This window comes from Schistocerca americana, chromosome X (genome assembly GCF_021461395.2).
Source record: "Schistocerca americana isolate TAMUIC-IGC-003095 chromosome X, iqSchAmer2.1, whole genome shotgun sequence".
Lineage (NCBI taxonomy): Eukaryota > Metazoa > Arthropoda > Insecta > Orthoptera > Acrididae > Schistocerca > Schistocerca americana.
This window is the reverse complement of record NC_060130.1, coordinates 353,719,503-353,742,677: the sequence shown is the minus strand read 5'-3', so window position 1 is coordinate 353,742,677 and position 23,175 is coordinate 353,719,503. Positions and strand designations below refer to the sequence as shown.

General features: G+C 36.7%; 1 protein-coding gene across 1 annotated transcript in view; it reads right to left on the bottom strand.

The window, feature by feature from the left end:
• Positions 1 to 4,977: 4,977 nt before the first annotated feature.
• The window catches only part of LOC124556569, a 73,889-nt gene continuing 55,691 nt past the window's right edge, over positions 4,978 to 23,175 (bottom strand). Inside the window, exon 2 of the mRNA XM_047130524.1 lies at positions 4,978 to 6,364. Within this exon, the coding sequence (XP_046986480.1) occupies positions 5,882 to 6,364 (483 nt within the window). The 3' untranslated portion in view covers positions 4,978 to 5,881. The remainder of the gene's footprint in view (positions 6,365 to 23,175) is intronic.

The window sequence follows — 23,175 nt, the reverse complement described above, 5'->3', positions numbered from 1 at the left end:
TGGTTTTCTGAGATCTGTATTAAGACAACGAAGGTATACGCTATTTATTATATATTTCACTCGATGGAATGAAAACAGGGCAATTAAACAAGATACTTTAACTTTGATTCTACAAAAACGTTACGAGAATAGGCCTATAAACAAATGTATATAGGCAAGTTTCTGATATAAAGTTACGCTGTTTTTCTGAAATCTGTATTAAAACAATGAAGTTATACGCTATTTACGGTAGTTTACTTATTTGTTACCGAGAAACTAGTTAAATTACCTTGAAACAAGAAACAAACACGTTTACAAAATTTAAGCCTAAGCACGACTTCGCGAAGTTACGATCTTTTCGTGTTTTCTGAAAAAATACGCAAATAAAAGTCAAACCTTTAACGGCAAGACTAAACGATACACTAATGCACGTATTTAATTTGTTGTCAGCGTTAAACTAAATTATATTCCTGTCTAAATCACTTAACTTTCTGGAAATGGTTTCTGGCGTCACTTACTCGGCGGCCATCTCATGGAGTTGGCATCATCACATTATGCACAGAAGGCTTGTCAACCAGTGATGTGCTGTGGACATGGAATTGGTTCCAATTGGCAGATAGACTGCTCCAGAACTGAATTCAGTGTTTGAAGAGGATAAGGATGTCATGTATCGCATCAAACTGTTAAGAGACAATTGTATCACATGAATCTCCATTCCAATTACCAAGGTGAGCACAATGTTGTACGCCACACCACCATTGACTCCATTACAGATGGGCAAGGAATCGTGCAGAATGTATACCGCAGGATTGGCATTGAATGTTATTTATGGATGAAACTTTGATCCGTTTATACCCTGATAGTCACAGACAGCTTGTTCAGAGACATCATGTTAATATCGAACACCTCTAACCCGGTGTCCCACATTTACAAGAAGATGGTGGTGGAGTGATGTTCTGGGCTGGCATTGCATGGGGCCACTGGCTGCAGTGTTTTGGGATCAAAAATGTGTCCTACTCATCGACTTTGTCTAGAGGGAAGACCATTAATGTAGCAGCCTACTGTCAGACTCTTCACCGAGTAAACTACGCTAATCAGAACAAATGGTGTGGATTGTCATCCAGCAGCATTATGCTTTTTCATGATAATACCTGCCCGTATTCTGCTGAGTTAAAGGATTTTCTTCGGAAGTGGGAAGTTTTTGAACAACCACCATATAACCCAGACTTGGTCCTGAGCGATTACAATCTTTTTCCTCCACAAAGAAGTGCCTCTTTTTTGTTGTGGGGAAAAAAAAGAAACACTAGGGAAAAGATAATGAACTGGAACAGATTCCACTAGCTGAGTGTGCGGAAGACATAGGAAAGCTTGTGGTGCACAACAAACATTGAATTAGACTTTGGTGACAGTATCACTCAACATTTCTTTTACATGTAATATTCTTCTACGTAGATGCCATCACATCTTGTTGCCTTAAACCAGCATTGTGACAAAGCATTATTCCCTGTTGGTAAAAGCTTTTGTCCTGTACTCATAGCCACATTTTCCTGCATGAAATATGCTTGCATGATCTTCGAAGTGTGTCCCACAGAGAGAACCCTTGACTGGCCTTAACAGTTGGAAGTCCAAGTGCAGCAGTGACTGTGAGAGAATGTCCCAAATGTGGCTGATCAAGGAGCTCAGTTTCTCGACTCCCTGTTGCTTTAACTCTCTTTATCCATTGCCCAGCAGTACTATCAACAGAATCATCATTATCATACACTACAGGAAAACCAGAAAAGAAAAGAATTGAAGTATTTGAGATATGGTGTTCCAGAAGGACACTGAAAAATAATTTTATTGATAAGATAAGAAATGAGGAGGTGCTACACGGAATACGTGGGGAAATGAATATATGGAAAACACTGACTAAAAGAAGGGGCACCATGCCTAGACTTGTGTTAAGCCATCAATTGAATAACTTTCTTGGTATCAGAGGAAACTGCAGAGAACCAAAATTGTAGGGGAACACAGAGATTGGAATATGACCATCAAGTAATTGAGGTTGTTGTTTGGTAACTCTGAGGTAAAAGGGTTGGCAAATGTGAGGAGGTTGTCATGGGGTCACATCAAATGAGTTAGAAGACTTTTTTTGGATGTTGGGAGAGGAGGGGGGGGGGGGGGAGGTGATGGAAACTAGAAGTCAACTTCTTCAAATAATTTATTGTTACTTCTAAAATTTAAAATGATTTTACTGTCTATATTATAAATATTAGACTGAACATAATCTTCTCAGCCAGAGATGCCAGATGCTTATATGGGTACAGAATAAATGAACTGGGCGCACAATGAAATTATGCAATAACTATTAACTGTTTATAGAAATATACATGAAAAGTAATATAAATGGAAAGTTTACCATTAATTGTAATTATATTATATTTTCAGATAAACAGCTAATGTACTTTCGCAGTATGTTGATAGAACATTAATTCTTTCATATAACATCTCTTGTATAGATACCTTGCAGTGAACAGTGACATTTTTACAATTTTACAGACTGTAGTAAATGTTTGTGGATAGTAACTTACATGTAGTTTAGAACTGAAGGATACAATTTAATACTGGAGAGAAGCCTAGTACCGGTACATGCAGAATGATGATTGTCGTGGTATTGTGTGGCAGCTATCAGATGGACCCAAGTAGTATGGTTTCAATGTGAGTATAACAAGTGGTAGTTTTTATTTCATTTTCTTGCCTGTATAGATATCCTGTATCATTGATTCTATTCAAGAAGTCTACTAATGAAGCAAGATGCCAATGATGAGTCTTCATTTCTCTTATTTTGATCTTCCAGCCTTGCCTATTATTTCATACCACACCATTTGTTGAAGATGTGATCATTTTCTCTCTGTTTCCAAGTTGTGGAGCTTTTTCCAGATATAAAAAAGCATGGAAACCAGTTTGTACTGAATAAAGCATGCTGATTTTCAGAAACTTTATTGTTTTTATAACTACCAACTGATAGTTCATCATGGTTTACCAATTACTATGCTCGTGGTTTTATTTTGAGCAACAAAACACCTCTTTCAATCATGAATAGTGACAAAAGCAAAGGAGATTATTCATCAAGCAAATTAAGGAAAATTAGGAACTAATGGTATGGTAATTTTATTACTGCCATGTGCAATGGAAAAAAAAATCAAAATATATTGTCACCATCTAATTTGATACAGGAATGCTACATAAACAATTCCTCTTACCGTATATTCATAGATACAGGTTCTTCAGTCACTACAGTTTATTGATTATCTATGAACAGTAGTCAAACAGCACACAGACAAGCAGTGATACAGAATGGTGGTAATTTGCGTGAACCACAAGTTATAACAAATATTAAATAAAGAATTTGTGGACACTAATGTAAGTAGGAAAGTTTCGCTGTAATAATGATGTTCAGTATCCAGAAAGCACTGTGACATACTGATATAAGAATCTGTATTAACTCTGAATATGGTGATGAAAAAGTGGTTATTTGTCTATGTGGTTTCTCGTACAAAGAAGGAATGATGTTCCATGATAGAATATAGCTTAGCAGTGTTTTGAAGTAAGCACTAGACTAGTTTGAAAGGACACGCATGTTCTGCATAGAGTTTTTTAAATAATCAACTTTTTTCTGTTATGACTGCAGGCTTCCATCAAATTACAGTAGATATAAATATAATAAAAAGGCGGAAATAAACTTTCCGTCAGTTTCTGATACCTCTGTTTAATTTTTAGTGGCAAAGTGAAATTGAACCACCTCTAATTTATATTGATCAGAAATTGCAAACTGTAGTAATATTTTTTTTTTCCTTTACTGATGAATTACACCAGAGAAGTAAAGCTGGAACCACTGTGGAATGCCTTTATAAACAATGAGATAATATTCAAATGTTGACTATTATGTGTGAGGTGCCACTATTCATGATGCAATTTATGTTTTGTGCTGATGTCAAATAATAATAAGTGGTTCTTCATAATTTTGTGTGTCATAAAACAGATATGAACTTTCTGATTCTGTCATATCTTCTTCATGTTATTTAGTAGCCAAATTGTACACAAGTTTGAAATCAATTAACATTTAACACATCGTTCCCTCAGTCTTTTAGGAATGACAGTTTGTGGACTTGCTTGGTGCCATTCCACAAATGTCTCACAACCATCACTGCTGAAATATGAAAAAGAATGAAGGTATGGGAAAGCAGGCAATGTGAAATGCTGTAACATGTAATGACCTGATAAACACAATTAAATATGTAGCTGGTTTTTAAAGTCACGCAATAAATTAAAACTGTATATTTATGGATGACATGAACAAGATTGTTTCTGCTTTGTCTACTTCTCACTTATGAACGGAGCTAGCAATTTTGACTGCTAGTTGATTTTCAAATGATTTTGCATCTCCTCAGAATATTTAATTCCTAACTGGCATGATAGGCCACTTTTGGAAAAAAAGACAGATGTGAATGTAATTAATGCAAAATGAAGGTAGACCTGAGTTAAGGGCTTCTCACCTCATGGTACAGTGTACCCTTTCTTCAATAATATTCAATAAAATAATGAGAGTAGAGGTAGCTGAGACTGTAATGTTTGAGTAATTTAGTCTGGTACGGAAGATAGTAACCAAAGACAAACCTTTAGTTCAAGTAGAGCATCCAACACATTTAGCAATGAATTATACATTAAGTTATTGTCAATTACTTACGAAAAAGTAATTTTTAAGATGAAAAATGAAGTCGACAGAACATCATAAAACGAGAGAAACTAAAAAATATCTCCAAATGGTTTAAATACATGTTTAACAAATCAACTGTTTCTTTCCAAACACTTTTATGAATGCAATTATCCATGGTGACTAAGACGAGCTTGATTTTAGGTATTCTCATAAGTAGTAGATTGGTCTCTGTTTGTTTATTCTATTTCTGCCACTGAATGAGAAATATCATAATTTGTAACTATTTAATTTATCAATGTTAATGTATTGTAATTACTTTATTGTCTATCCTTCATTAGTTATTCCATCATATGTTACTTCAAGAAAATTGTCAAAAGTTTAGCATAAACAGTTGTTAATAAATGAAGCATTATTTTAAGAAAACTTTAGTAAGTTCCCAAACAGTTTCAACTAAGCACCAGCTTTCATCACTTTTTTTATTTTATTATTCTAAATGCACTGGTAAATTTATCATGATTATTCGTATACTGTGCTCTTTTTTACAGTGACAGGAAATGATGTACAATATTAAGAAAGAAATTAATGTGTCAACATAAATCAGTTTCTCACATCTGTCTACATTGTACATAATTTCTGAGATAATTAAAAGTACTACATATATCATGTAAGTACTAAATTGCAAGTACATTTAGTCAAGAGTGATTCAAAAATCAATACCAATATCAAAGTTTTACCAAACTTTGTAGAGTAGAGATAAAAGACATATCATTTGTGTCCCAAGCCTGATGGTTTTAGTGCTGCAGAAATTTCAAATATGATATTACAGAGAAAGATGAGACAGCTTAGTACAAACTGTCTATATCTGATACAACATTTAGGTTTTTCTGGTTTTGCAGTGTGCCTCATGACACCATCTCTTAACAGTATTGATGTATAGAACCTTCCAGGATAGTTACCAATGTTTGTTTTGTTAGATGTGAAGTAGTGAAGCTTCTAGTATTAGAATTATGTTGTACTTCCCTACATATGCAAGAAATTGAAATGTGTTGCTAATGTTTAGTGTCTGGGGTACAGTGTATGGTTGCAGCATAAGAGAAAATCTTATTCTTTTACACTATCTATGAGATTGGCACTGAATGTTGAACCACCATGCACATTACTAAATGTATTCACTCATAAATACAGTTTATTTTAGCTGCTCTGTTTTCAATGAACATATCTTTTCTTAAAAAGTATAGATTTGATCATTCCATACCATGTCTTCTGTTCTAGTATTTCAGGTTGTAAAGATCTTTCACCTATATCTGAAAAGTGATGCTCACTGCGATCATAACATGAACTGGATACAATGTCAAGTTCATCATTTGGCACCCATGTTTGAAAAAGTTTTGAATTATACCGAAAACTAGTCAAATTTTGATGCTGATTCAATCGATGCCACAGTTTCAGATCTAGATTCCATCTTCTTCTTGAAGCCTTCAATGTGTCATTACTTTCTTTTCTTGTGTTTAATATTTTTTTTGAAGGAGATAAGACTAATTCATTTTCATTACAATCTCTTTGATCTCTTGAAGACTGTACCCTTGGTATGAGGTTTAGCTTTCTCAGTTCATTGTTTAATTCATTTATTGTGCCACATTCATCTGATCTTGCAATGTTTCTGTTGTTCATGTTATTGTTGTCTGGGAACTGGAAAAAAAGGAATACAAAGGCAGTAAATATTTATACTTTCAAAAATGTAACTTTTATACAGTGCTGTAATAAAATCATCAGTTTTTATGCACAAAATATGAGTGTAAATATTACTTTCTGATCTCTAACTATCACATTCTATCCTCATTATTTTTTAAATCTCACTTTGTTTCCTAGAATCATATAGATCAGTGCTGGGCAAATGTGAGACTTGGAGCACAGGTGCTTGCTTAGGCTTGCATTGCTTGCAAATTCTATCACCATTATTTTTTATATCTCACTTTGTTTTCTAGAATAGTGTAAATCAGTGCTGGGGAAATGTGAGACTGAGAGCACAGGTGCTTGCTTAGGCTTGCATTGCTTGCTTGAGGCTCACCCTCCACCACACCTGGCTGTCTGGAGTTCCTCCTTCACTCCCCTACCCATGCTTGCACTGCTTGTTTCATCTGTGGCAATGTGATCTGTTGCTTTTGTGTTATAGCATTGTCTAGATTGAGGTCTCATTTATGGTAACAAGATGGAACTATTGAGAAGAAAATGGTTCAAGAGGAGTTGAGATTCTAAATTTCAAAATCTAATGATTCCTTATACATCCGCCAACAATGTGAAGAAAGTCTTTATTGAAACATGGAGCCAGATTTCAGTGTTTGTTTTCTAATATAAAACCTCTTGGGCTAAGACAGCCTACAAAGACATAAGTTAGTACTCATGCAACAAAATATCATTGGGGAAGGGGGAAAACATATGGTAGAAAAAAATAATGTGAAAATTCATCAATAGATGGCATTGTATGTGTCAGAATTCATAAATGAAAACAACTGTCATGCACACGCCCCGTTGAACTTAATATAAACACGCCGGGTACACGACTTTTCCTCTTTACACGTCTGTTACGTTCGCTGTGACTGTCTCAATGCAGGATCACACTCTGTATTACAATAAGGATGACTGTGCAGATGTCACGCTGCAGAAGTTCTGGACACTGAAGGGTTTGACTAAAGGTGTTGGTCCGATGACTGCCGTGGGTCTGGAGAAATTGATTCGGAAATTCAAAAAGATGGGTACTTTTGTTGTGCAACCTGGTAGAGGGAGGAAATGAATTGATTCGACATCAGTAGAGGCAGTGGTCACAGCAATGCAGTTGGAGACGAGTGGTTGTGTGCAAACATGTAGGGCAAGGAGAATTCCCCGAACACTGGACATACCAGTGAGCATGGTACGTAAAATCCTACAAAACATCCTTCTTTGCTATCCATTCAAAATTACCCATGTGTACAAGTTGCTTCCTGCTGACCTACCAGCAGGAGAGAGACCTTTGCTTTAGAATTTCTTGCTCACATGGAGGTGGACAATGATTGGCAGTGGAAGATTTTGTGGACATACGAAGCCCGCTTCCATCTGACAGGATATGTCAATACACAGGATTGTCGAGTATGGGCAACGGAAAATCCACATGCAAATCAACCAGCACCATTTCATCCTGAAAGATCACTGTGTGGTGCGGGTTTACAGTATCAATTATCATAGGGCCATATTTTTTCAAAGAGACAGGTACTTCTGGTCCTGTTACCTGTACCATCACTGGTAAGCGCTATGAGTGTCTTTTGTGCAACCATGTTATTCCAGCTCCCCAACAGCGTGGTTGTGTGGATGGAATCATTCTTATGAGAGATGATGCACCTCCACGCATTACAAATCCAGTTAAGCAGCTGCTGAAGCTCCATTTTGGAAATGCTAGAATTATCAGCCAACATTTCCCTACAGCCTGGCTGTCCTGATCACCTGATCTTAATCCATGTGACTTCTGGCTGTGGGGCTACCTGAAAGATGTTGTGTTCAGTGTTCCAATTGCAAACTTAGCTGCATTGAAGGCACACATTGCGCAACACATTCTGAACATGACCCTGGAAACACTTCGATCAGTTGTGGAACATGCTGTTTCTTGATTTCAAGTTGTTGCAGAAAATGGTGGACAGCATATTGAACATGTTTTGCACCAGTCACATGAAAATTAATAATCTGACTTGATTTTGATTGATGCGGTTTTTGGCCTCAGGACAATTAAAAACCAATGTGATTGATGCTTTTTATGCGGTTTTTGGCCTCAGGACAATTAAAAACTGATTTTTCCCATCCAATGTGATTAAACCTTGCTGTGGTGGATAGGCTTATGTAACTAACAGTATCACATCTGTACACCCATGCGCACTGAATAGTATAGTTTGTTTAACATCAGATGTACACCTTAGGCATTGTTGTATGATTTATTTGTCATTCTTAGTCGACCATTTTTAAATTATGATGCTTACAGCACTATCTATTGTTACATTTTGTAATTATTTATTTTTCTTCTGTCTTATGTTTTCTCCCTTCTCCAACAATATTTCATTGCAATTTGACCTCGTTCTGACCAGTGGTGTTATTTATACAGCAGTTTGAAAGATTAACTTCAATTATAATCACCCTGTACTTACAGAGAGAAAATCATATGATGCATAATGATGGTACAATGAAACTAAGTTATCAGACAGCTATTAAAGGAGTGAAAGCATTGTGTCCTTTCAGCAATGACGAATTTGTGAAATACTGTTTTGTGACTGAACAACAATTTTAAGCCCAGCAGAAATTCTGCTTTTCAAACCATTTCCTCTTTCAATGAAAGTATTTTACAGGGGAGTTGAGGAAATAATAAAGATCCTTTTCTCTTCTCTTTGGCTTTGGATGAAAGCACTGATGCAACTAGTATTGCTCAACGTGTTGTGGTTTTGAAGGGTGCTAATGCTGAGTTCAGCATGATGGAGGACATCTTGATTTGTGTCAATTGGAACTTGACTGGCTATTTGGCACTACTGGACACAACTCAATAGTGACTGGAAAATAGCTCACTGTGGGCAATGTACAACCTAATATTTCAGTATGGCTCACTGAATCAATAGGAGTTGGTTGTACGCCATTGCTTATAAGTCAAATGCAAAGTACTAAGTAATCCCTGCACTAATATCAACAATAATTATGCAAAACAAAAAATAATCAGTAAATAAATAAGTAAAATGTAGGGTAAATATTTGAAAACAATCCCATAATACAATGATGTTGTCTACAATGAGTTGTTTAGACTTTTGACCATATAGCATGCAAATATATGTGAATGGTGGTCTCACATAAAACTGATAAATGAAATCAATAATAACAGCAAAGTAAAATCTAGTTACATAGTGAAATCAAAGCATTTACAGACAGTAGCAAGTGCAGAATAAATGCATAATGCTGCACAATCATTCACAAAGAACCAGTAGTAGAACATTAAAAGTTCATCACACAATTAAATAAAATTATTCTGATTCAGCAAAATCACCAAAGCCCACAGCTCCTTGGAAACAGTTAAATCATAAAGAAGCGTGTGTCAATGCAAAGAATCAATCACTGAAAACTGACTTGAAATTTCTAAGCCTTATCTGAATTCAAAATCCTGGAATATTTCTATGTCTTAACATTTCTATGTCTTAACTCATGATCACCAAATATCCAAAGTCCCACTAACTTAGCCTGAATCCCCAGTGGCACTGTGACTGCCCAACCAGATACAACACCACACAAAACTGAAGAGAATTTGACATAAGACCTGCAACTCTGCTGTACATGCTTATTTAAAGTCTCGATCACCTAACTACGTTATTTAATACATTGTCTTACAACATGACCACTATTTGATAAAGTTGCACTTAAAACTTACATTACACATGTTAAAATGCAAGATAAATATTCTTGGTCAATTTGTGACCTCATAAGAAGATGTTTAAATCCAAATCTTGTAATAATAACTAAATTTAAGAGATTTATTTGTCACACCTGACACTACAGCCTAACTAGTCAAAACACCAACTTTACATAAATTGATGCTCCAGTTGACACTAGTCAAAATATCAACTTTAAATACAATATAAAATTGAACTGTAGTTAAATAAACATAGTAATTAATAGGACTGGGGTTTTCATGCTAGTCTAAATGAAGTGTGTTCAAGTGGAGTAATCTTTGTTTATGCACATTTCTGTTTATTATTCAGTAAATTGTTTATAATTATTTATTAATTTGTTTAATAATGAAAGTGACTTCTTATTTTCATTGCACCTGGCCTGCACTTACCACTTGTCATGATTACTTAGCTGTTCTGCCCAGCGCCGAGCCTGACTCATATAGCCCAGCCACATCAAGGCAACTTGCTGGCGACAAACTGCCCAAGCAAATATTCAGCACTCACACAATTCCTAGAGGACTAGCTGCTTGTAATGTCATGCATTGTGAAACACAACTATGATCAATGACATTTGTATTTGCTTAGAAAACATGATCGACAAGCATGATGTTTATTGGAAAAAACTTTCATCAAGCTCCACAGATGAAGTCCCTGCATTGATTTCTCATAAGTCTGATGTCATTGCTTTGGTGCGAAAAAAGCTGAAAGAAGATGCTCTGTCAAAAAAAACCAGCAGTACACTTTGTTCTACATCACATTAATCTGCTAGCAAAATGTGCTAAGATAAATGGCATCATGGCTGTAGTTGTAAAGCCTATATACTCAGAGCACAGTGTTTGTGGCATCAGCGATTCACATCTTTCCTGGACGAACTCGACTGTGATATGGAGATGTGTCTTATTTTTTTCCAGATTTTAGATCTTGTATTTCTGACTAATGTGACCAAGCATCAGAAAGCCTTGAACACAACTTGTAGGGAAAACATAATCTAATTACTGAAGTATTTGACACTATTCTAGCTTCAAGCAAAAATTATTGTTGTTGGTAATACAACTTTCAGGAAGTTCTTGTTTGCACTTTCAAAATGTCTGGAAAAGGAGAAAGGAGACACTGAATGTATATTTCAATTGATCTGTTACTGTGCGACAGCTTCTGTGAGAAAACTTTGACAATAAATTTAATATTAATAAATAGAGTGTGTTCATTGCTTATTATTTTCTGTGTGTGTGTTATATCCATGGTCCTGAAATTCAAAATGTATTAGAGTGTTTTGAAACCGAGTGGACTAAACCTGTGGACCAAAGCAGGTAGGTGTTTTTCATCTGCAAAGAGGAGGACAGCTATAGTTGCTGGGAACCTTCCCTGTAAAAGAGATACATGCATATCACTCTCTAATAGTGACAAACATGCCCACGATGCCTGTGAATTACCAAGCCAGCTCTTGTGCTCATACCCGATACCTCTAGCATCCCATAAAAATACAAATACAGCAAAGATAATTAGAATAACAATATTGTTTCATAATAGTATTCTTACTGAGTTTGCAGCCAGATCCTGCCTTCAGCTCAACATGGTATTTCAATGGTCCACATAGCTGTTATTCTTAGGTAAGATGCTGTGCTTTGTCTTGCTGAACTGATTCCATGCCTAGGATATGTCTCCTAATTATATTCCCAAGAAAACCAATAAAAAACACATTCCATATGCCCAAATCCACATCAATGTTACCCCCTAAAGATGTTATGTATAAGCATTCAAGAGTGATGGATCACTACCAACAACTATGACTGTAGTGGTAGTTTTCCATTATTGACCAGTGTTTCTGCTCTCTTCACTCAGTAGGAAACTAATGATGACCTACATTCAAGTGACAATTTCCCCAAGTGGATCCATATAGCAGATAGAGCTATCCCTAAGAAGAATCCACCAAAATGGATGCTTAGCAGGGTGAAACTGATTGTGTAGAGCCACCTAGTTGATTTTTGAACACTGAGGCAATGTCCAAGACTGGATGGATCACAATGGATAAATTCCCAAGAGAGATCCAAATTCAGAAAACTGCACAGGAAAGTGTATTATTAGAGAGAACAGATACAGGTCATGGCATGAGGTTTTGGAATCAATTAACCCCCAAGTACTGTGGACATTGATTGGAATAGGTTACTATGGAGCAGCCTCTCAGAGTGCCTTTTTCTTTTTATGCATAAAACCATTGTCTTGGTGAATATATATTGTTATGAATTTTTGCTGTTCATTAAACATTTTGAAATCAGAAGGCATGGGAACCTGAATTATTTTAAACAATATAGGATTTAAGACCCTACGACAACTAAAACACAGCAAAAGTGTTAATATTTATTTATTTCATATATTACTAAAATAAATCTACTCATTCATAGATTGTCATCAGGGAAATAATGTCACAGATCCATAAGATAACTATAAGAAAAACACTTTCAATTACATGAAATTGTATTTGAAATCAGCTTTGGATTTGTGACTCATCATTTCAGCATAGAGTGACTATGGCATTCCATAATCCTGTGAATGGTGAAACTTCGTCACAACTTAATTTTAAACAGTGATGTAGAAAGTAATTATCTCTTTTCTTATGAAGCCCTAAAGTATATTTTAATCTCTTTCCCCATGCATGCATTTCAAGCAGACTCTACTAGAACATTCCAAACAAACTGGAACATGTCACTGTTGACATTGATATCTTGTTTCTCTTTTCAAATGAAGAGGGTAAAAGGTATATGTTTCCCATTTTTCAACCAATTCTTTCTGTTTTTGAGGCTCATCTTGTACGTCTAGTATTCTTCTGACAGTGTTACTTAACTCTTATGGCAAGCATCCAGTAGAAAGTCTATGCTTCATGTGAGGCTCAACAAGGTCTTTAGCCAGTCTTCATGATAGTCAATTTTGTTATTACTTTTGCCTTTCTATAGTCTTGGTGTAACAGATAAGAATTTGCACAACAAGCAATAAGAAAATGGCCAATGGTCATCTTGATCACACAATGTAGGCTTTCATGGCCGATATTGTCTTCGCTTAAAACTTCCGGGCTGATAGGCCATGGTTGATGTATAAAGCTCTCCTCTGATGTCTCGTCTCCGACTGCAGGAGACATCCTCTGAGGTAAAGTGGTGAACTGCAAAGAAAACTAGGAAGCACTGATTATATAGGCAGTGCAAGGGGCACTACTGTCCATCACGTGGCGTCAGCTATGAGACTGTCTCTGGTAATGCCAACATTCTTGATTGAAAGTAATCAATCATCATGCTACTGGTGCAATGCTGACATCTAAATTATATCCAGTTTAACATCTTCCTCTTTCCTGCTAAAATTATTATAGTGTTTATCAATCTCTATAGCCTCTACATACATGTGCGCATAATAATGCAGGGTTTTAGATATGACGCTCCTGCAGGAGCAGCGGAAACGGGGCATCACACCCGCCGAAGGCGGCATGCGTACTGCCGCCCATCAGTCATCTCGTCAGCGCAAGCTACCCCCACCACCGCGGCCTGCACATCCCTCGGTCCAGACGTGGAGTCAGTGGAGGGGAGAGGCAACAGGTATATATACCACACCACCCGCCGGCCTAGGACGTCAGTCAACAGGAGTAACCTGATGATGATGGCACGTTAACGCCATCGAAAATTCGTTCAACAACGACCAGTCAACCCGGCTGCATGCCCGAGAGACCTTCAAACCAGTATGTTTTCCTAAATGGCGAGTGTTCATGAGAGGTGAGGATATTGTCAGGAGTGCCCCAGGATGATTTGGTGGACAGGATGGGCAGCAACTGTAGTTGTTTTCTGATGATGCCACAGTGTATGATGAAGTGTCGAAGTTGGTTGACTGTGGGAGGATACAACATGACTTAGACAAAATTTATAGTTAGTGTGATGAATGGCAGCTAGCTCTAAATATAGAAAAATGTAAGTGAATGTGGATGAGTAGGAAAAACAAACATGTAATGTTTGGATACAGCACTAGTGATTTCATGCTTGACACAGGCATGCCATTTAAATATCTGGGCATAACACTGCAACACAATATGAAATAGAATGAGCATGTGAGGATTGTGGTAATGAAGGCAAATGGTTGACTTCAATTTATTGGGAGAATTCTAGGAAAGTGAGGTTCATCTGTAAAGGAGACCATGTTTATGACACTAGTGTCACCTATTTTCGAGTACTGTTTGATTGTTTAGGATGTGTACCAGGTTGGGTTAAAGGAAGCTATCGAAGCAGTTCAGAGGTAAGCTGCTAGGTTTGTCACTGGTAGGTTTGAACAACATGCAAGTGTTATGGACATGCTTCAGGGACTTCAGGAACTCGGATGGGAATTCCTGGAGGGTAGGTAACATTCTTTTTGAGGAACACTATTGAGAAAATTTTGACAACTGGCATTTGATGCTGACTGCTGACCAATTCTACTGCTTCCAACATATATTGCGCATAAGGACCACGAAGATAAGACATGGGAAATTAGGGCTCATATGGAGGCATATAGACAGTTATTTTTCCCTTGCTCTATTCATAAGTGGAACAGGAAAGGAAGTGACTAGTAATGGTAGGGATATCCTTTGCCATGCACCAAATGGTGGATTGAGGAGTACCTATGTAGATTTAAATCAGAAAATGATATATTGTTCTCATTTTGCACTACTTAATGGCACATTGTAGGCATTTTGCACATACACTGTAGTAACAAGACTATCAGTACTCCCCAGTAATACTTGCAGTGTCAACAACAGTGCTGGCACACGTCATGGCAAGCATATTATGTCAGTAACAGAGATTATAGGGTTCTTTCCACAATATCCAATTGAATGCTGTTACAATTAATTAGATTTTCTACCATGTATACCTCCACAACCTTTTTAATAATGGGCTTCCAAAGCAATATTACTGCAGCCAAACTTTTTATTTTCTAATATAACATTGAATGTCCAATCCAGGTACTATGCTCAGTGATACCAGACTTTATGAGGCGTAAAATATTAGTGCAGTATTGATATTCAGTACAGCAGTCTTCCACAAGACATGCATTTTGAACTATATATGTCATATCCCATTCCCAAATCATTTTAAAAACTCCAGTTTCCCACAACAGAAAATTGTTCTTCAATGATCCAAGAAGGGATGGAGGACTTTGAGGACAGAGCCATGAAATACGTAGCTCTTAAAACAACTTTGTAAATTTTGTCAGTTTATTTTGTTGGTTAGCCACTGCATCACCTTGTACTGTGGTCCACTTTAAGTGTAACACTATCTGCAATGGCCATTAACAGTACATTATACATAGTACCCTGAGTATCTGGAACTAGCTGCTGATGAAAATTTGGGTGGCAGTATGAGAAAGTCTACTGCAATTCCTTCTGACTTCTGTGTGAGTGGCTGAATCACAGATGGATAATATTCACTATGAGGGATGGAGGCTAGTAGCAGGAGATCTTAGAACCAGCTGAATTTCCAGACACTGCATTGATGCTGTTAAGCCAACACTTGCAGTCAGTAGAAATCTTCTCATCATGCACTAAAATACAGTACCTTATATTCTCCACAGAGAACAGCCTTCCATACTATTGCACATCTTCTAATGTTCCAATTTTCTAACAGTTTGCCATTAGGGACTTGTAAAGACAATAACAACATGAACTTTAAAAATTAAATATCTAAATTATCACAACTGTTAAATTTTAGTTTCTTCAGATTTGCATAATGTATTTTTTCAGCTTAGAATATAAAAAATGTAGTGATGTGAACTGCTGTAAAAACATCTGTATACAATGACACAGACATCATTTAAAAATTTATGAGGATGAAATGATCTTTATGATGCTATATCAACAACTGGCACAGATGCCTCTACAATTTTGTCCACATATGCTGAAACACTGAGAGATGTCTTACTCTTTTGGCTTTGGTAGCTACTGTGATATGAATAAAACTTGTGTGCTTGTTTTTAAAGCATTGCTCACTATTCACACAATTTTAATCTTCTAGAGGATGATGTTACTGTACACTCAACAGTATAAATTTTGCACACATCACCTATTTAAATTTTCAGATTCTACCGAAAATTTAATTCACAGCCTTTTTCTTTACATAAAATTACTGTTAACCTTGTATGTAGGCTGAAACTTAAATAGTGGCAACACTGCTGTGGAGAAACTATGCAATGGAATCTACTATTGTTGCTGATAGCACAAGTTATTGACATACCTACCTTACGTACAAGCAAATGGACTCGTCCGTCCCATGTCACCGGTGTGAGCACAATCGAGGGAAACACAGTCACTTGTGAGTGAGCAGTCTAACATAATGGTGTCACTATGTTTTCAAAACAGGAACAACAGAATTAGGTCAAGATCGAATGTGCCAGAGGTCGTACAGCACGGAAATGTCATCACGGTCTTCAAGAGACATGCAGGGAGTCAGCATTGCCGTACAGAACAGTGGCACACTGGGCATCACCTGTTATCAGCTTTGTGAAAGACGTGGCAACGCTTTCTGTGCAACCCACCCACCATTTTGCATGACAATGTAGGGGTGCATACGGCGCAAGCTTTGGCTGCTCTGTTCGGTTGATGGGACTGGGAAGTACTGTACCATCCACCATATTCCCCAGACTTAAGTCCTTGGGACTTTGATTTGATTCTGAAGATGAAGGAACCACTTTGCGTTATTCGCTTCAGAACTGTTCCAGAGATTTGACAGGCAGTAGACCATTCCATTCGCACCATCAACAGAACAGGCTCTGCTAATGGTATACTACGCCTTCCACATTGATGGCAACAGGTTCTAAACAACACTGGTGACTACTTTGAAAGACAGTAACAGGTGCAAACATGTAACTCTTTTGTATTGGTTGTGAATAAATAGCTTCCACTATTTAAGTTCCAACCCTCATATTTACTACAAATAACTTTACACCACTGGGGCATTTCTTCTTTTGCGAATAATACGCAATGAAAGACCTTCTTAGTATTTTATGGTATTTATTTATAGCCTAATCTTGCACTTTTAAAGTGTAATATTCGGTACCATCTGGTCTCATAGAGGTATTTTCACACCACCTAACTAAAGATTGGCAGATTTGCTATTTCTCTTAATATTTCAAGTATAAGAGTTTATGTTTGATCTTTTTACTTATTTATTGCATTTTTTGCATGTAGCCATCAACTGATGATTTTTGCAACCAATCATACCAGTTTTTACAAGTTTCATACAAATAGATTATATGCATTTTATAGATGCACAATTGACTACATACAGGCCTGCGTGATATGTGTGTATGTGTACTTAATAAGACAACAGAATTTAAAATTTTTGTTCACAAAGAGAGAAGATACAGTTTATATATGCATAAGTGATAACATATACATGGTAAAATATCATTGTAGTTAGAAAAGACTAGAGAATTGGGTATTACATCATAATTATTACAAATGCTCAGATTTTGCAAAACAAAATACGCAGAGATTTCAGTTTAATTTAATATTAATATTCACTCAAAGAGTATAAGCACGTATCAATTAAGAATGATTTCAGTTTAATTTAAAATAAGTTCCCCTTGTGACACCTCATAGAGCTTGGCAGCTAGTTACACCATATCTGACTGTTAATGCATGGACTATATGATCTATAGTTTTTAGCTTAGTTCTTTGTCTGTAGTAGCAGTCTTTCTTTCTTGTATTATAGACATGTATCTCAGAGCACTCGGTTAATTTGTTTTTGTGTGTAACAAAAAAGGAATTAATTTGTAAAGATGCAGTGACTAGACAGTGAGGTATTTATAATGTACAAAGATTCCCTGCAGGAGTCTCTGTGCCCTATTCCATGGGTAATCATGATTGCTCTTTTCTGCAGGGTTAATATTCTGTTCAGATGTATGTTAGTAGTATAGCCCCATATCTCTATCCCATAATTAACCTGTGTGAAAATTTTTCCATAATAAAGTGCTTTTAATGTCTGTTCAGGAACTACTTTTGATAGCTGGATAAGTAAATGCAGTAAACTACTGATTTTATTACATACAAAATCATAGATTTTCGTCTAGGTAAATACTAAGAAATTAAGTCTTCTGTATCTACTGCTTCAATTACTCTATATTACTGAAAGAGCTTTAGTGTGGATTTGCAAGTTTAAATGGCAATAACTGTGATTTGCTGATATTAACCTTCAAACCTTGTTCTCAAAAATAAGTATTTATTTGATCTAGTCTTTCAGTTACAACCAGTGTTAACCCATCATTTTGTTTGCCAACAAATAACTGTGACATATCGTCTGTACAGGTTACCAACAGGGAGTTGAAAGATAGCTCTGTATCATTTATGTTCACAAGGAAGAGAGAAGGGCCCAAAATTGAACTCTGGAGTACACCTTGTGTGATTGATTCATATTTGGACTGGAAATTTATGACCTGATCATTGATTTTAAGTCAGCTTTGTACACTGCTTATGATTAACTAGGCATGCAGTCAGCAATTGCATGGATGCAGCATTTATACTGTAGGCTTCAAGTATACTCAAGAGTAACTCATGGTTTACTGAGTCAAAGGCTTTACTGAAGTCTAGAAATATGCCTGCTGTTTGCATACCTTGCTCAAGGACACCATACACTTTATAAAGAAACTGCAATTGCTGTGACAATGCTGTGATCCTTTCAAGGGTCATGCTGTGCCCCTGTTAGCAACTTATTTTGGAAGAAATAATCAGTGAATTGTGTCAGCAATACAACTTCAAATACTTTACTGAATATGGGTATTAATGATATATGCCTGAAATTTGAAACCTCTTGGATTCTTTTTCATGCACTAGTTTAACTGTGCTCCATTTCTGTTCATTTGGAAAGCTGTGTTCTCTTATACTACAGTTAACCAGATGATTAAGTATTTTAACTAATTCTTTATTACATTTTTAATAACAACACTACACAAACCATCCCAACCTGAAGAGTGCTTATTCTTTTGGTTATTTATTATACTGCCTATTTCCTGTTCACTCATGCCTTTGAATTCAAAAGATGGCTCTTCAATGGGGCAGAGCTTTACCTTACCACTCACATTTTTGGATTAAATGGATTGGTAGCTGCAGATACAAAATATTTAATAAAATGGTTGCAGACTTCATTGGGATCTTTAATCATGTTTCCTTTGTATCTGATGTTTGCAATTTCAGTTTCTGGCTGGATTCATACATAAGGACTGGAAAGCTGCACAGGTGACACCAGTACACAAGAAAGGAAACAAAAGTAACCCACTGAATTGTAGACTAATCAAACTGACTTCAATTTGCAGTAAGATTTTCGAACATACACTGTGTCTGAAAACTGTGAAATGTCTCAAGGAGAATGATCTGTTGACATGTAGTCAGTACAGATTCATAAAATATCATTCTTGTGATATACAAAGTAATGAGTGCTATCAAAAGGGACTCTAAAGTTGGTCCCATGTTTCTATATTTCCAGAAGGCTTTTGACACCATTCCTCACAAGCAGCTTCTAGCCAAATTGTGTGTAAGGGCTATGGAGATAAGATTTGAGAAATTAGGGCTCATATTGAGGCATATAGATAGTCATTTTCCCCTTGCTCTATTTGTGAGTGGAACAAGAAAAGGAAATGACTAGTAGTGATATGGGGTGCCCTCCACCACTCGCTGTACATTGGATTGAGGTGTATCTATGTAGATGTAGATGTAGACGTGTACTTAATGAGTATCAGCTCAGTTGTGTGACTGGATTTGGGATTTCCTGTCAGAAAGGATACAGTTCATAGTAATTGACAACAAGTTATTGAGTGAAACAGAAGTGATACCTGGCATTCCCCAAGGAAATGTTATAGGCCCTCTGCTGCTTGTAATCTACATAAATGGTTTGAGAGACAATGGAAACAGACTTCTCAGACTTTTTCCAAATGATTCTGTCATTTACAATTTCATAAAGTCATCAGAATATCAATATAAATGACAAAATTATTTGGACAAGATACCTCTTTGATCCAAAAAGTGGCAATTGACCCTGAATGGCCAGCTGGGGTGGCCGAGTGGTTCTAGGTGCTACAGTCTGGAACCGCGCGACCGCTATGGCAACAGGTTCGAATCCTGCCTCGGGCATGGATGTGTGTGATGTCCTTAGGTTAGTTAGGTTTAAGTAGTTCTAAGTTCTAGGGGACTGATGACCTCAGAAGTTAAGTCCCATAGTGCTCAGAGCCATTTGAACCATTTGACCCTGAACAGTAAAAAGATTGAGGTCCTTCACACGAGTGCTAAAAGGAATCCATTAAATTTTTGTTACAAGGTAACTGAGAGAAATTCAAAGATTGTCAGTTCAACTAAATACTTAGGGATTACAATTACAAACAACTTAAATTGGAAGGCAAACCAAAGAATGCATTTTATTGGCAGAACACTTAGAAGATGCAGCAAAGCTACTAAAGAGACTGTTTACACTACACTTGTCCATCCTCTGCTTAACTATTACTGCACAGTGAAATATACCACTGAAAAGAGTGGAATTAATGAGGAAAGTTAAGATCACATTTGATTATTCAAGATGAGACAAACCATTTGTAACTTACCGGGAAAGAATAAAATGAAGACCAGTGTTGGGTAATGTGTGGCTTGGATTGAATATTGGGCTCACTTTTGTCGTATAAGCTGAGCCACTCACCTAAGTTTACTGCCATGCAGTAGCTCAACCTCATGATATACATCAACTGGCAGTGATCTTGCAGCCTAATTTACCAGAATTGTCTAGTCATTGTGAATAATAAATAACATAAAGTGCAACCGGTTGCATTAAATAAAATGAATGATATCAAAGATTTCAACAGAAATAATTGATATACAAAACTCTACCATCTGGTGAGCAAGATGTATGAAACAGGCGAAATACCCTCAGACTTCAAGAAGAATATAATAATTCCAATCCCAAAGAAAGCAGGTGTTGACAGATGTGAAAATTACCGAACAATCAGTTTAATAAGCCACAGCTGCAAAGTACTAACACGAATTCTTTACAGACGAATGGAAAAACTAGTAGAAGCCGGCCTCGGGGAAGATCAGTTTGGATTCCGTAGAAATACTGGAACACGTGAGGCAATACTGACCTTACGACTTATCTTAGAAGAAAGATTAAGGAACGGCAAACCTACGTTTCTAGCATTTGTAGACTTAGAGAAAGCTTTTGACAATGTTGACTGGAATACTCTCTTTCAAATTCTAAAGGTGGCAGGGGTAAAATACAGGGAGCGAAAGTCTATTTACAACTTGTACAGAAACCAGATGGCAGTTATAAAAGTTGAGGGACATGAAAGGGAAGCAGTGGTTGGGAAGGGAGTAAGACAGGGTTGTAGCCTCTCCCTGATGTTGTTCAATCTGTATATTGAGCAAGCAGTAAAGGAAACAAAAGAAAAATTTGGAGTAGGTATTAAAATCCATGGAGAAGAAATAAAAACTTTGAGGTTCGCCGATGACATTGTAATTCTGTCAGAGACAGCAAAGGACTTGGAAGAGCAGTTGAACGGAATGGATGGTGTCTTGAAGGGAGGATATAAGATGAACATCAATAAAAGCAAAACGAGGATAATGGAATGTAGTCGAGTTAAGTCGGGTGATGCTGAGGGTATTAGATTAGGAAATGAGACACTTAAAGTAGTAAAGGAGTGTTGCTATTTGGGGAGCAAAATAACTGATGATGGACGAAGTAGAGAGGATATAAAATGTAGACTGGCAATGGCAAGGAAAGCGTTTCTGAAGAAGAGAAATTTGTTAACATCGAGTATAGATTTAAGTGTCAGGAAGTTATTTCTGAAAGTATTCGTATGGAGTGTAGCCATGTATGGAAGTGAAACATGGACGGTAAATAGCTTGGACAAGAAGAGAATAGAAGCTTTTGAAATGTGGTGCTACAGAAGAATGCTGAAGATTAGATGGGTAGATCACATAACTAATGAGGAAGTATTGAATAGGATTGGGGAGAAGAGAAGTTTGTGGCATAACTTGACCAGAAGAAGGGATCGGTTGGTAGGACATGTTCTGAGGCATCAAGGGATCACCAATTTAGTATTGGAGGGCAGCGTGGAGGGTAAAAATCATAGGGGGAGACCAAGAGATGAATACACTAAGCAGATTCAGAAGGATGTAGGTTGCAGTAGGTACTGGGAGATGAAGAAGCTTGCACAGGATAGAGTAGCATGGAGAGCTGCATCAAACCAGTCTCAGGACTGAAGACCACAACAACAACAACAATTGATTTATTTTTTCATTCACTACCCATTTGAAAATATTAAAGGTGGTGGTCCTACATAAATTATTAAAATAATTAATAATGAAATAAATCACTTAGCAAACCTTGCTATGACATATTAATATCAAAATGTATCAGACTCTCCAGTTTTAACTGTTCATAAAGTTCAACTTGATAACACATTTCAACTGCTGAATTTTGACCAAGTCCCACATCACATGAATATTTTCAAAGTCCCAACAATTGTTAAAGTATCTAGTGTGACCATATGCTGCCAAAGTTAAACCATCACTTATGACTCCCTGAATGTAACTGCTTCTTCAATCATGTAACATGAACTCCCATTTACACAGTGTCTGCTGATTCCCAGATGACCTCTGGACACCCCAGCACTGCTGCTCAGTATCAATAAAATGTGTGACCACATACTGGTAAGTGTCAACGAGCTTAAATCTAATGCTTGATAAAATGCAATGCTTAATAAAATGGACCACGACACTTTTGCTTATACTATAACAATAAAAGTGCTTGTATTACATTCAATTCTTTTTAGTTTGAATGGTACCAGACAACATTTATTACATTCTGTAGTTTCATATAAATAAATAATAATGTACTTCTACACAGCACTGTATTAAAGAAATAATTAATAGGTAAAGTGCACAGATGACTGAACAAGGATCATGCTGGATTCACTGATCATGTTCATGTGGAGGAAACGATGATCTGATACTGATATGCACTAAATCTATGTTATAACTTAATACTAGATTGATTATGGCTGTGTAGCATT